The 16,065-nt window shown below is 38.0% G+C and overlaps 1 protein-coding gene across 5 annotated transcripts in view; it reads left to right on the plus strand.

The window, feature by feature from the left end:
- The window catches only part of gtdc1 (glycosyltransferase-like domain containing 1), a 41,500-nt gene that overhangs the window by 7,426 nt on the left and 18,009 nt on the right, over positions 1-16,065 (plus strand). For all 5 annotated transcript variants that reach the window (XM_084122686.1, XM_084122690.1, XM_084122688.1 and 2 more), the window contains exons 2-4: positions 256-483; positions 6,719-6,886; positions 7,962-8,135. In XM_084122686.1, the coding sequence (XP_083978812.1) occupies positions 305-483; positions 6,719-6,886; positions 7,962-8,135 (521 nt within the window). In that variant the 5' untranslated portion in view covers positions 256-304. The remainder of the gene's footprint in view (positions 1-255; positions 484-6,718; positions 6,887-7,961; positions 8,136-16,065) is intronic.

Consider the following 16,065-nt stretch of genomic DNA (forward strand, 5'->3'; position numbering starts at 1 on the left):
AGTTATGACTTAACCGTGACACATATATGATGAAATTCTAGGTGACTCGGAAAGTACTGTACGTGGGCGAATTTTGCCAGTGCAATTATTATTAACACCCTCTCCAATACGTGGTTTTTAATCATAGGTTATTAAAATATCATTTTCGCTATGATTGTTGTTTACGGCCTTCTTTTTTATGTGAGTCATTGAAATGTGATGTTTTTAGTATTCTTTTCTGATTGATTTTTTTCCCTGTTCTTTTGAACTCTACAGTAATAGCTTGCATTCACAGTAAACATCAGGTTTGGTTGGGCCTGTATCCATGAGTGTGCTCTTGCTGGAGGCGTTCTATGGCGGTTCCCACAAACAGCTGGTCGATCTTCTCAAGCAAAGTGTTGAAGACTGTGTAAGCTTCACTCTACCTGCGAAGAAATGGCACTGGAGGGCCAGAACTTCTGCTCTGTACTTCATGCAAGCAGTTCCAGCAAGTTCCACGTACAGGTCAGCAGAGGTCATCAGTCTGGTTGTGTTCCTTAAAGTAATTTTATAGTTTTTATTAAAGAGATAAATATGGAAATATACTGGCACAAAAATATTTGGACAGTTTTAGACATTCTATATTATTAATTATTTCAATGCATTAGATAAAGAATGTCAAGGCGAGTGTCATCTGCAAATAAATCTTCATGTGCTTATTGGGTTCTCGTGAACATTTATTATTTACCAAATCAAAGAACACCATTTCATACATTTGCATGACCTTGCATGAATGTTGTCAGGTTAAGTATAATCGTTGTACAATGCACTTACTGATTTGCTCAGTTCTGCTGTACTCATACTTCAAACATTTGTCATCCCAAGTCCCATACTTTAAAGCCACATAGCTGTGGTTTCCTATTTACTGCAAAGCATGTCTGAGGATATTGTAGCTATACAGCTAAACTTGCAGGAGCAAATCTTTTAGATGCACACATATACCAAAGACTTTTTTTAGAAATTTAAATCCTGTCTGAATCGAACACATTTCTGCATTTCCTTCACAACCTCTCCATAATATGGATCAGATTTCATACTGTTTTTTTTTTTTATTGTTTTGCATTATGTATATACAATGCTTATATATTTTAACCTAAGATATTTACTAACTAATGCTAATTTTCTCTGCGCTGCTATTGTAATTTTTTTTAGCTTTTTCCTTCTTCTGAAATCACAGACATACAGTGAGGAAAATAAGTATTTGAACACCCTGCTATTTTGCAAGTTCTCCCACTTAGAAATCATGGAGGGGTCTGAAATTGTCATCGTAGGTGCATGTCCACTGTGAGACATAATCTAAAAAAGAAATCCAGAAATCACAATTTATGATTTTTTAACTATTTATTTGTATGATACAGCTGCAAAAAAGTATTTGAACACCTGAGAAAATCAATGTTAATATTTGGTACAGTAGCCTTTGTTTGCAATTACAGAGGTCAAACGTTTCCTGTAGTTTTTCACCAGGTTTGCACACACTGCAGGAGGGATTTTGGCCCACTCCTCCACACAGATCTTCTCTAGATCAGTCAGGTTTCTGGGCTGTCGCTGAGAAACACGGAGTTTGAGCTCCCTCCAAAGATTCTCTATTGGGTTTAGGTCTGGAGACTGGCTAGGCCACGCCAGAACCTTGATATGCTTCTTACAGAGCCACTCCTTGGTTATCCTGGCTGTGTGCTTCGGGTCATTGTCATGTTGGAAGACCCAGCCTCGACCCATCTTCAATGCTCTAACTGAGGGAAGGAGGTTGTTCCCCAAAATCTCGCAATACATGGCCCCGGTCATCCTCTCCTTAATACAGTGCAGTCGCCCTGTCCCATGTGCAGAAAAACACCCCCAAAGCATGATGCATCCACCCCCATGCTTCACAGTAGGGATGGTGTTCTTTCTCATCATTCTTCTTCCTCCAAACACGTTTAGTGGAATTATGACCAAAAAGTTCTATTTTGGTCTCATCTGACCACATGACTTTCTCCCATGACTCCTCTGGATCATCCAAATGGTCACTGGCAAACTTAAGACGGGCCTTGACATGTGCTGGTTTAAGCAGGGGAACCATCTGTGCCATGCATGATTTCAAACCATGACGTCTTAGTGTATTACCAACAGTAACTTTGGAAACGGTGGTCCCAGCTCTTTTCAGGTCATTGACCAGCTCCTCCCGTGTAGTTCTGGGCTGATTTCTCACCTTTCTTAGGATCATTGAGACCCCACGAGGTGAGATCTTGCATGGAGCCCCAGTCCGAGGGAGATTGACAGTCATGTTTAGCTTCTTCCATTTTCTAATGATTGCTCCAACAGTGGACCTTTTTTCACCAAGCTGCTTGGCAATTTCCCCGTAGCCCTTTCCAGCCTTGTGGAGGTGTACAATTTTGTCTCTAGTGTATTTGGACAGCTCTTTGGTCTTGGCCATGTTAGTAGTTGGATTCTTACTGATTGTATGGGGTGGACAGGTGTCTTTATGCAGCTAACGACCTCAAACAGGTGCATCTAATTTAGGATAATAAATGGAGTGGAGGTGGACATTTTAAAGGCAGACTAACAGGTCTTTGAGGGTCAGAATTCTAGCTGATAGACAGGTGTTCAAATACTTATTTGCAGCTGTATCATACAAATAAATAGTTAAAAAATCATACATTGTGATTTCTGGATTTTTTTTTTTAGATTATGTCTCTCACAGTGGACATGCACCTACGATGACAATTTCAGACCCCTCCATGATTTCCAAGTGGGAGAACTTGCAAAATAGCAGGGTGTTCAAATACTTATTTTCCTCACTGTAGCTATCTAGCTATTGTCATCTTTTTTTTAAAATGTCTACTAACACATCACAGTAGCTTTGTGGAATAACACCAGTGTAATGTGGTTTGACATTTTTACACGTAATACTAGGATGTTCTTAAAAGTCAAAAACAAATTTTATCAAAGTTAAAGGTGTTGCTGGTACATGTGGGTACACAGTTTGATCAGTCACTATACGATCAGATTATCTAGCTGATACAAGATAAACACCAACGCTGGGCTAAATGTGAGGAGTGTAATTATAGCTGCCTGTTTTATTTTCAACAGAAGAACCTGAGTAACACTTTACAATAAGGTTCAATTTGTTAAAGTCAGCATGAGAAGTGGCGAAAGTCTTTCTTCCCTATTGTGACATATATCCGAGTGAAATAGCTTTTCGAACAAGAAAAAATTTAGGACGGGACTTGATTTTGTCCATCGGGAATTAATTGGGTCTTGGATGGTTGTGGTTTGCTATTGCTGTGATGTCATGTGAGTGACAGGTTGTCCCGCCCTCATGATGCCATTAAACACGTCATCAGAGAAGAGAAGAGATGTCGTTGCAAGAAGGAGGGGAAGTTATTTTGATTAAAGATTACAAGGGCACATGAATTAAAAAAAATTGATGTGCACAGATAAATAATCTTTTTTTTATTTCGATTTTTACAAAATCGAAAGAATTGTCGATTTTGGTTTCATGGTGGCTTTAACATGATATACATCAGATATCATGAACTGACATTAAAAAAACATTTTTATCATTTATTTAATTAGCATTTGTTCATCTAAATTTATTATTTGGTGTTTTTAAATTCTAATGTTCATTTATACAAATGTGTAGAAATGAACATAAATCTAGAATAATGAATACTCTAAAAGTATTGTTCATTGTTAGGTTATGATACCTAATTCATTAACTAATGCTAACTAATCAAAACTCATTGTAAAGTGTTACCAGAATCAGGCTATTTTCAATTTACGATGATATTTTAAAATGTGGGCCTGCACCTAAAGTGCACTACATAGGGAGATTATACACTTATATTACTTAATGGAACTCTGTGAAGTGTTGGTTCAAATAGAGTTTCTAAAACTGCATAAACAAGGACACAAACACATTTAGAGAATAGGATCCGATGGGGACTTTCTTGCTTCCTTTTAAGGGACGGAGAAACCGCAGGTGGGAGGGGGAAGCCCTGAGCATTCCTTCAGCTGCAATCTCGCTGCACTCGAAGTTAAGCAAAAGGAAAAACATATGTTTCATTCCTAAAGTCAGGTATCAAATATGCACAGTCATAACCCTTCACGACAACCCCAAAACTGTCAGGCCGTTTGCAATTTGCCCTCATGGCGACTATTGTGAAAATATTTAAATGTGGTCCATTTCATAGTGAATAGTGATTTTCAAAATGGTTCATCTCTTCTCATGCTTGCAAAACAAAATAACAAAGAGGTACTAAAGATACAGTAACACTTTACAACAAGGTCCCATTAGTTAACATTAGTTAATACATTTGTTACAGTATTTTGGTACAGTAATCTGTGTCAACATTAGTTAAGAAAATTTGTTTATTGTTAGTTCATGTCAGCTCAGGTCCATTAAACAATATAAACAGGTACAACTTTTGATTTGAATAATGTAGTAGAAAATGTTGAAAGTACTATTTTTCATTGTTAGTTCATTTTAACCAGTTAACTAACATCAGCATATGAAACCTTATCGTAAAATGTTACCAAAACTACAGTGCGCCAAGAGCAACGCTTGCTTTTCCAAATCGGCACCTTTGATAATGTTACAAACCTGACTCAGCACAGAGCAGCTTGCCCACCCACTGTGTCTCTTATCTTACAGGTTCTTACAAAGCCAAAATGTCTGGTTTAGTTACGGTTAATAGTTTGTGCTGGAAAAAGTCAGTGGGCGACAGTTACGGTAACGTCACAGTTTAATGAAAGCCAACAATGGCTCCTGTGTGGGATTGTTTACACACCTTGGATGAAGTTTATATCTATTGAGTACATTAATTTGAGATTTAAAGTTCTTTCCACTGAAATAGATGAGTCAGATTTAGCTTTCGGCTTTTGGTGGGCCCATCGCTCATTAAGGTTTATAGGACCAATACCGTTTACCGTCTGCCTACTTGCCTCATCAACCACATCAACTGGTCTGACCTAAAAAGTTGCATTAAACTCGAGTGTCTGTCCTCACCTCCAGTTCAAAGGGAACCAGAGAAAGCCTTCCTGTTTCATTATTATTGGACGCACTCCACTTGACAATTTCGAGAGGAAAGCAAGACTAAAAATAGTAACTTCCATCATCTGGTTTGATTTCAGAGTTGTGTGCAAGCAAGGATTTGGGAGGTGCCGTTCGGCGCTCGTCCTGATGGAGTTGAGGAATGGAGACGTAATCCTGCCGCACAGTTACGAGGGCACAGGGTGGTAGAAGGTCCCCCTTTCACGCTGATCTTAAAGCAGTGTGATTGGTTTTTCGTATAGTTAAGATTAGGAATTGGTTAGGGGGAGCTGGTCGTAGATTAGCATAAAAGGGACTCTTCTGACAGCGACAGAGTCACGGTCGCGAGGCCGCGGGCTCCCCACATCAAAGAGACTGGCGAGCGGGCTGGAGGGTTAGACTGACAGGCGGTGGGGGCTTAGAAGAGGGGGCTGGGTTCATTTAGGGAGACCAGAACTGAACTTCAAAGCCCTTGTCCCATGGCTCTTAGCACATACAAGGGTAAAATTTTCAATGGTCTCCTACTTGTGTATATAACATCTTAAAGCAGTGTTCATTAACCTCAATACTGTTTCTTTCAGCAGAGTGTGCAGAGATTTCTGTGTCCTCTTGTGTTTCAAATGATGCTTTTTTTTTTTTTTTTTTTGCAGATCTAGGATTTCATTTTTTACTCTGTAGTCAATTGAGACCTCTGTCACAGACTTTTTATACATTTTTGCATTTCAAAAAGTCAACTTTTTCAATGTTAGTTATATTAACACTAGGCCTACTGTTAAAAAGTTTCAGAAATAATTTTTTTTTTTTTTAATTAGTACTTTTATTCAGCAAGGACACTTTAAATTGTTCAAACATGACAGTAAAGACATTTAGAATGTTACAAAAGGTTTTTGAACTTTCTATTCATCAAAGAAACTTGGGGAAAAATGTGTGATGGTTTACACAAAAATATTAAGCAACACAACTGTTTTCAACATTGATAAGAAATGTTTGTGTCAAATCGGTGACACTTAAGATGGGAGAAATGGCTGCTAAAAATCAGCATCACATTAACATGAATAAATTGCATTTTAAAATATATTGAATTGTAAACAGTTATTTTAAATTGTAATAATATTTCACAATATTACAGTTATATTATTTAGTTTTTATCATATTATTCTGTATTATTCAGTTTTTGATCAAATAAATGCAGCCTTGGTGAGAATAACACATAAAAAAGTATCAAAAACATTAAAATAATCTTACACACCCATACTCAAATATGGGTTAAAGTACTTACAACAGGAGCTCACACTCTGAAAAGTGAACAGTTTTAAGAACACACTCATAAGAACAGTTTTGACTGGAGATTTTTGCAATTTTAATCTCCCAGTGTGCCATAATCACACATGATCAATGCATAGGCTACTGACTGTTTAGAATCAAATTTTTTATCTTATTGTTTTATTACAATTCTCAACATGATTATTTAATAATTTTTCCAATTGCAATGCCTTGAAAAAGGGGATATTAGCAGACTTTTTCCCCACATTACAACTGGCCTTTGTGGTCAGAACAATTTTTGTTACAATGAGGATCAGTGCTTAGACCTATGATGGAGCATTGATATTCAAGTGTGCCATGGCAGACAGCAAATTAATGGTTCCTTCTTTTATCTGTTTTTTTTTTTTTTTTTTTTTTTCTGTCTCGCAGGGTTTTGTTCACAAGCTCCGTCCTCAATCTTGCTGAGCTTGTAGCCCTGCGGTCTGATCTCGCTCATCTTAAGAAGGTTCTCTACTTCCATGAGAACCAGCTGGTCTATCCAGTCCGAAAGAGACAAGAAAGGGACTTCCAATACGGTTACAACCAGATCCTCTCATGGTAATAGCAGAGTCTAGTGAACTTTACAAAAGTACCTGTGGAAGAAAAACATACCTTATTATGGTTACCATACATATCTAATGTGCTGGATATTATACATGCTGGATTTAAAATAAATAACCATAGCACACAGTATCTAATTTCAATTTCATCATTATTTTCCACTGTAGAAAAAAAGAATATGCAAATTTGTGCAGAACTAAAATACATTAGTTTAGGGAGAATGAAAGTGCTGTGAGTTACTCTAAATAGTTTTTACGGTTCATAGTGTGCTTTGATGACTAAATATAATTTAGAGTAGTATGGCAGTGTATATGCCTTTTTTAATTCATAGCTAATAACATTAGACATTTCACTTATATATCAATGGTTGAGCTAGAAATCTGGTCACCATTACGTATGTTAGTATATCAGTAGTCTGTTAATAACAAGTACCATTTCTGTACCAGATTGGATTTTTATTCACAAGAGAGACAGTGTGTCTGAGACAGAATAGTTTATCATGCGCGTTACTTGGCATGATGTGGTTGGTTAATTATGGGATCGTATAATGGCGCTCTAATTCTTAAGAACTCAATGTTTTAAAGCCTAATGTCATAATCAATCTTGATGCTTGAAAGAAAGGGTTTTAAGAGCTCTAATTGGAATACATTGTGATTGTTGTCTGTCAGAGTATCATGTCAATAATTCAAAGGCCCTTTGCTTGCTCAACTTTATTAACGTGGCAGAACAGTGACACAAAAAAGAGCTCGGCTCCTCTAATTCACCCTCTAATTGAGTGCAATGCAGTGATTGATTCTGGCAATTGGGGTGTGCCATTTAAAAACATGGTTTGTTTGTGTCTGTGGATTCTAATCAACATGTATTAGATATTTTAAGTGACTAGTTACTATAGATGTCTGCTAAGCACGGCTTTCCATATAAGAGTGAAGTTCGCTTTTCAAAACGCATGTTGTTTTCAATAACGCTCATTTTCGAGAATTAATTAAGGACCGGAGAAATATTGTGACATTTTGTGGCTTGCTTTGTCAGTGTTTATCTTCCTCCATCATCTGAAATGAAAATGTTTTCCCAGCCTGGTTGCGGATGTGGTGGCGTTCAACTCCTCGTTCAACATGGAGTCCTTCCTCTCCTCCATCTCCACCTTCATGAAGACCATGCCCGACCATCGGCCTAAAGATCTGGACCGGCTCATCCGGCCCAAGTGCCGTGTCCTCCACTTTCCGATTCGCTTTCCTGATGTCACAAGGTCTGTTCTTTATATCCCTCACCCCACAGCCTTCTAGGGATCACTCCTCCACTGATTAAAAAATGTGCTAGCGAGTTCACTCTTAATCCGCCCCCAAAAGCTGATCGCGTATGCAAGCGTGTTTAATGGCGAGTGGGCAAAGTTGTGTAAGAAAGTGATTAGAATAGACAGCTTTAATATCCTGTGTGGATCACTTGACACGCTCCGGCTACAGATACGTGCTTGTGCTTGGGCGCACATGCATGGACATACACAACATGCCCACTGGGACAGAAAGTGATTTCTTTGTGTTATAGTCTGTTTGACTGTAGATGGTGTAGAAATTTGTGTTTGATTTTTGTGTGGCTGAGCGACCGCAGTATAATAATTAGTGAGGATTTTCACTCGGGGCATTTCATCTGCATTGAATGGCAGGTTATTAAAATTCACAATTTTTCCAAAAACATTTTCAGAAACCTTTCGGCTCATGTGGACGCAAGCAACTGTAGTGAACTGACTATTCATGCTGTGTCCATTAATTATATATTGCTTTTTAGTTGGTTATCATGACTTAAAATGCATATTTTTTATGGTATTTAAAATAATCTTGCATTTTGAGATTGCTTGATTAGAGGAAATAGCTAGGAAAAAGCAAATATTTAAAATGCGTGATCCTTGTGGTCTCAATTGCTGGTCCCTGAATTGATTTATACTTTTATTTAGGGTCTCTGAGCACACTGCTCCCCCCCCCCCCCAGCTTTAAAATCTCACTGTTCTGCATACTTCGTTTTGACTTGCGCAGTCTAGATTGGCTTCAGAATTTGCTTCCCGAACTGTCGCCTTCGATCAGCAAGCATGGGTGTTTGTTTTTTTCATCGCCCGTTCCAAAACAATGTCAAGAATAAGTCGGCTAGAAGCAACTCCTGCTTCTTGTTAGATTCCTAATGAACAGCAAGCAGGACCCGAGTGGAACAATATTGTAAATTCATTTTGATTCAACTTTGGCTTATGTGTGCTGGTTTAAAGATTAAAGAGGCTATAAGCATGTAGTGCATACCATTCACATTCTCCCTTAGCTGTATAGCAGTCTTTGTCATTCTGATGTGCATGTCGCTATTAAATTAGAAATGTGTGAAATGTTGCAGATTGGTTGCAAAATTGTCAGTAGGTTTCATAATAAAAACATAAAACTTTATATAATTCTAAAGAGATCAGTTTGTGTCCATTCAATTAAATATGTTATTATATATATATATATATATATATATATATGTATAAATATTAAAAATTATTTAGAAAAATTATATAGCCACAGCCTATTTATATGAAAATATAAATATTAAAAATTATTTAGAAAAATGATATAGCCACAGCCTATTTATAATAAAATATAAATATTAAAAATTATTTAGAAAAATTATATATATATATATCAGTTATAAAATAAAAATATTACTAGAATATATTACAATATAAAATATAATTAGATATTTGAATTATAAATAAAATATTATATACTGTATGTACATAAAAAAAAAAAAACAATATTATAAAACCGTAATCTATTCATTTGAATCTGAATCTCATGTGTTCTATATGTGTTAGCTCAGCATAAAAGTGTCATGTCATATATTTTTATTATATCTTTCTGTTTTATAGGTTTGCAGTCCATTACTTTTCTGCCTTCTCTTCTTTCAATCTGTATATCTAAAATGTTTATCTTCAGGTCTGAGCGAGGCATGTTTTCCATTATCTCTCTGATGCAAGTTTTTTTTTTTTTTTTTGCATTAGTCAGTTCTTTGTTGACAAAATCAAGATTTTTAATGCAAACTTAAAAGAAATATCCAGCCGCTTTGTGTTTTCAAGTTTGTTTTTCGTGATTTAGAAGAGCCAGACCACTGAGGTCACATTTCAGTGTTTGTCATCACTAAAACAGCTGTGTATGCTTTGCTATATTTTTTTTTTTAAATGCACCTATATTGATAACATAGCTCTCCCTTTTTGTTACGGAAAATACTTTTGTGTTTTAGACATGCAAACTGAATGAAAAAATAAGAGTGAAATGAGAGTGAATTTAGCGAAGAGCAGAGTCACTTTTGTACATGATATTTCTTGTGTCTTTCCTTTATCTTATTTACTAACGATTCACAATCCAATTTGACCAGATGCTAAATATATAATGACTATAAAAATTTGTATATTTTTTTTCAGCACAAACACTCCTCCTTTCTGTGTTAATTATGCTTATTATAGATTGCACCTTATTTACAAAATTAAATAAATAATAATATGCTATTACCTAAATTTTATTTGAAATGAATAAAATATCAGAAATTGTGTTTAGCACAGCTTGGTGAGCACTTTTTTGTTCTTATCTGATTTGCATTATTCTTTCGATGAATCAGGCAATATATAATAGGGCCGGGGTGTTCAAATTACCCATGGTTCGGTTTGTATCACGGTTTTAGGATCAGCTTCAGTACGGTTTGGTATGTGCTATGTTCAGGAAAAAAAGGACTACTGCCAAATAAAAAAACGAAAATAAGAACAAATAGAGCAAAGATACAAATGAATGAAACAATGCTCTTTAAGTTTTTCAGATAGGTCTAATAGTACTTTTCAGGTAGAGACATTTAATAAAGTAATCAAATGTAAAATAACACCATAATCTTCACTGTATAAAAATGAATCCTTATTAAAGTTTCAAAAGTTATTCAGTCAAGAGCCGTTAACATCATTAACCTTAAAAAACCTAGCCATTAACACCAAAAATACAGACAGCAGCAGCATATTGGGCTGCTGTCACTTTAAGATATAATGCATGGATCCTAAATACCAATACACATGTGTTGTCTTTCTCAACTATTTACGTTCACTTAAGACGGTCGGAAACCTTGTATGACCAAAACTGCTACTTTTCAGGAATTGGAAAAAAACACTGTATTTTTTAAATAATCAAACACTGTGTTGTCAAAGTTGATATTGCGTCATTATATATGATCTTTGCATGTCATTATATTATTAACATTTTACCAAAAGTTTTTGAGCAGCGAATGTTGTGTTTTTCCGTTATTAGAATGGCAGTGCATCACAAGTTTTCAAGAGCTTACAGGTTATGAAGTTTATTGTAGCTGTAGCTCTGTGGGCGCTCCGTTTTTTTCTGTCATTTGGTCAAAATGCTATAAAAAGATGAAGTGCAACGCACAGACTATTTAAAACAGTATTGGCTATGACTCGACGACAAATGTTAGACTAAAGGCAGACTACAAGAGTGGCCGATTTTGGTCCCAATTCTCACCATCCGACAAACCTAGGTAAAGTCCTGAATGTCTTGATGGTTCTACAGATTTTTTTATCAGATTTTCCTGTGGTGTGAGGTGTGTTAAAAATGATTGAATCTTTTCGGAAGAACGTCAGCATCGATCTCAAATTGTAAATTTCCAACATGTTGTATATTTACAATCAGAAATCCTGTTGAGTGGGGTGAACCCAGAGGACAAACACACATGCACTCTGTAGATTGCCACGTGGAACGAAATCATACCCAATCAGAAAGCGAGCTGACGGAAGATGGAAGCATAACACGACTTCATTCAAACCTTTTTCTTTTTTTCACTAATTTACTGTAAAAAGCAGTCCTAACACTATTATATCACCATTTCTTCTTGTTGGTCGTCCGCCATGTTTGTTTGCTCATTTTGACCATGAGAGATTTTGCGTGTGCACAGTCGGGAATTTGGTTGTTTGGGAATGGAATCTGTTACACCTGGTATTAAGATGCATTTTGGTCGATCGGATCACAAGTAGACGAGGGAGACACATTCCTGTTTACATCTGGTGTTTAAATATGTCTCTTTTATCCACTTTCAACCACTTCTGTCCTGATTTCTTCGAGGGGAGGGTCTATGGGTGGGTAAATGTGTGGGCTTTTTCAGATCTTTCGATCTAATGGACGAAATAAGCTCGAAATATCCAATTTACATATGAACAAGACCAGAGAAAACAGAAAAACATATGGAGACCAGCAGCTTTCGTTTCTGCTCTAACAGCCGCAAGACCACGCTGAGCGCGGTGAGTGCGTGCTAGAAATCAGGAATGGTGAGAGAACATTGTGCTTGGTACGTTTTTCGTCTCCAGCCAAAGTTTAAATGTCATCTGGCTAGTGGCTAGCGCACTTCCCATAATGTTTACATATTAAGTCAGTAGGCGGAGAGTAGGCCATCTTTTGTGGCTGTTCGAACACATTCGACCACATGAGTGTTTACACTACGATAGCAATCCGGTCCAATGCGTTTTCGACTACCTCAAAAAGTTTTAGTCCTTGTTTACACCTGTATTTAACATCATCCACTTGTGATCCGATTGACCAAAACACATCTTAATACCAGATGTAAACAGGGCCTTAGTGTGTGGTGTGCCGTCTTGGTCACATCGCGGCACTCCACACACTATAGGAACAAAACTGTTAAATCTATGTTTTTTTCATCGTCATGTTTGTGGTCTCTCACATCTGAAAATCTGATTTGATTTTAAAAATCTTTTAGTGTGGGCCAGCCTTTATATGACGATGCAGCACTGGCCCGATCGGGACAGAGACTATTCCGTCAACTGTCCTGAACATCTTTAGCCCTGCCCTGCACTTTCATTATTGTTTTGTGCCTGTACGAATTGGCACAGAGTGCCTGTTTTGAACACAGAAGGTAATGTGTGCTGTTTCTGTCTCACCTGCAACACCCGGGTGATGACGCCGTAAATGACTGGTCATATTAGAGCATACAGGACTCACATTGAACAAAGTTTACATAGAGTTTTTTTTTACCATCGCTATTGTAACAGCGTATTGGGATACCAGAATTTAACCCAGACAAGAGATAAATATGATGCAGGCAGCGGTTCTATCAACGGCTTGTCTCCTTCACTTGCCATACTGAACTGCTACACACCAACATGTGAGGAACTGTGATGTCAGCAATAGATCTACATACTAACAGTTCATTGCATGCGTTTCACATGAACGTAGCTGTCCAGAGTGTATCCATCGACAGAAACATACATTAGCGGAACTGTCCGTCTGTTTTACGTGTTATTATAGATGCCTCATCAGATTTGAGATTAACCACGGTGCAAGTTATAACGGTTAGAATTTGTTTATTTTATTTTTTTCCCGAGAAATGTTATACCTCTAATAGCATGTACAAATAAAGAGCACTATCGGTGCTGCTGTTTGTATGTCTACTTGTGTGTTGTTTGTTATATGTTTTGTTTCTATGAGGGGATGGATGTGCCCCTACGCTTGGTTGGATGACAAATTTGCCCTGTGTGTAAAATGTGGGTTAAGATGACATTAGTAATGTTGGTCCACACTAGTGTGTGTGCATTTTTGCAAAAGTATGTGTGTCCGTATCATGGCTAAGAGACGCTGTAAGTAAGCTGACACTGATGACGCAGGGCTCTCGCCTACAGTGTTTCTCAGCTCATTTTCAGATGGTAATTCGCCCCTTCCAAAGCAAACTCACAGAGTGTAAGGAAACGATTATATGCATGGCCGGCCATCCGTCAACATGCCCTGGGTTCTTTTCTCAGCAACCAACTTTGTCCAAGCCTTTTAAGAATTTAAAAATATTCCCAGAGACAAACAAGAGAAGAAACAGAGTATTTGATATGAAATATCTCGCAGGTGGGCTCCTGTTGGTCCCTTGTTTATGTGATGCATATTTCTTATTTCTTTCATTCCTTTGTTCTTTTTCTGTCAAAAGAAACAAAAAAGAAGTAACATTTTTATAATTATTAAAATATTGGCTCTACTGTCATACCGTATTCTCAACAGATGCTGTTAAAAACAAAAGAAAGACTGAAAGATGTCAAGAATACTGATGTAAAATGTACGTTATAGTCGCGAGAGGACAGCCCACTAAGGTTAGTATAAGGAAACTCCCTTTAAAGTAAATAAAGTACAGGGTTAGCCCACAGTCACCATCCCCATTTAGTGGAGAAAGATGGAGAAAAATAAACAAGGTAAAAGTAACCTCAGAATGAAAACATCTTTTGTAATATCTCATTGAATGTAGTATAATCCAAAGAAATCTCTACTTTAAAGGCTTCTATTCCCTCGCCGTGTCCTTTGGATCAACTTCATCAGACCTCACTTATTAATTGGCTTTTTGCGTTTAGCCGTAATTCAATCGCGATTGACCCTAGTGAGCAGGAGCCCAGCTGAGCGGGGCCATACCACATCATCAATCACTGAAATCCACAACGCTGGTGGCCGCTATTAAAGGCCAGTCTTTGTATTAAAACACAACAGCCCAACTGGACATGTTTGCATAAAGTCACATGACAATCAGGTGTCCTTTCAAGAGGTTCAGCCCTAAGGAACACATCACCGCCACATCACAAAGACACTCCTGGAAGGACTCGAATGTAATGCTGCTCTGATTTCCATTGTTCTCCGCTCTGGCAGAAGAGTGAATTTGGTTTCCATAGCACTTAACTGGCATCAGATGTTTGCAGAAAGTCCCACGCACCCGATCGGAATGCTAAGATTGATGGCCAGCACTGTATTGATCCCAATGCTGTGATCTAAAACAATGACAGTTCCTCCTAAGATGGGGACCACAGTGCTATCAAGCTCATTGAGGGGAAAATCCATAACAGGATTCTCTCGCTAGACTCTCATTGTCAGGAGGACCAGGTTTTCATTAGCCCATTTAACTCAGCACAGATAACTGAAGCTACTTTTCAAAGTTGGTGGGGAAAAGAGGGTATTTGGCTGCTTTTTAAAAAGCAGTTCAAAGGCATGGATGTGACTCTCTGTAAGGCGGCCTGCCGCCAATGACTGACTGGCGGAGCGATTCTGTTACTGAAGCAGATGGCAGGATATCCTGCTGTAGAGATTGTCTCAGAACGGTTCAAAGGGAACAGCGCAGTGGAAATTATGCGCCTTGGTCCCATATCGAAGTAATAAAGTCGCATCAAAGACGCCGATTACCTTGTTACATAAACCAGTGCCACGGCTTCATAGTTGTGTGGGTTACATTATTTAATTGAAGCGAGTGGGTGTTTTTTTTGTAGAAATGTGTGTATAACATTGAGTCGTGGACTGGGCGGCTTAGGAAACCATTCCAATGTATTGGAAAATTTGCTGTTGGTCCAGCACAAGCATGTTTTGTAAATACGCATATCTAATAAAAGCTGCTTTTGTGATAAAGCTGCCATGGATCTGCTGATGTTGAACTTCTGCTAATCCTGCTTTTCATACTTGCTCAGGTCCCCGTGGAGGCCTTGATTATCACTGTACTCCCTTGGAGTCGGCAGCCACCAGCGGTCAGAAACTCATCACTTGGCACCCGAGCTCCAAATCCTCATGCGCCTTGCTACTCATCCTGTAGCACTCTCTTTTTTTGATTGCTCTTAAGCCTTAATGTGGGCAGGATGGGGTGATGAGGAGATGGGCTTTCTTAATCAAATCGCTGAGCGTTTAATCTTGTCGGTGAAACATCTGGCGGGCACCTTTTTTCATTTGTTTCTTTGACATCGGATTCCACCACCTCGTGCTTTGAGGACATTTTCAAAAGGGATCTCTATCCTTGTGGCACGAAGACTCTTCAGTATGTGCCCTGTGAAAATAATCCAATGGTAAAGCCCAAAGGTATGGCATGCGTCTGATCTCCAGATCACGTGTGCCAGGAACGAACCACAATTGAGTCCATATGGTGCTTTCAAGTGCTAGGAGCGAACCGTGATAAATAGGAATGAATCAAGGATAAAGCCCCTGGCTTCAGAGATTTGTCCCAAGCAGTTGGCTTGTGGCCATAGGTTTTGCCATGATGCAATCAGGACATGCAGGTATTTATAAAACACAAGTAAAAATGTGTCATCTTTGATTATTTGCTCTTTGCTCCTATGAATTGTCTCAGACCTCAAAAGACCTCAGACCATTTTAGAAACCCAA

The sequence above is a fragment of the Abramis brama genome, assembly GCF_963993115.1.
Source record: "Abramis brama genome assembly, chromosome: 8".
In the NCBI taxonomy this organism is placed as follows: Eukaryota; Metazoa; Chordata; class Actinopteri; order Cypriniformes; family Leuciscidae; genus Abramis; species Abramis brama.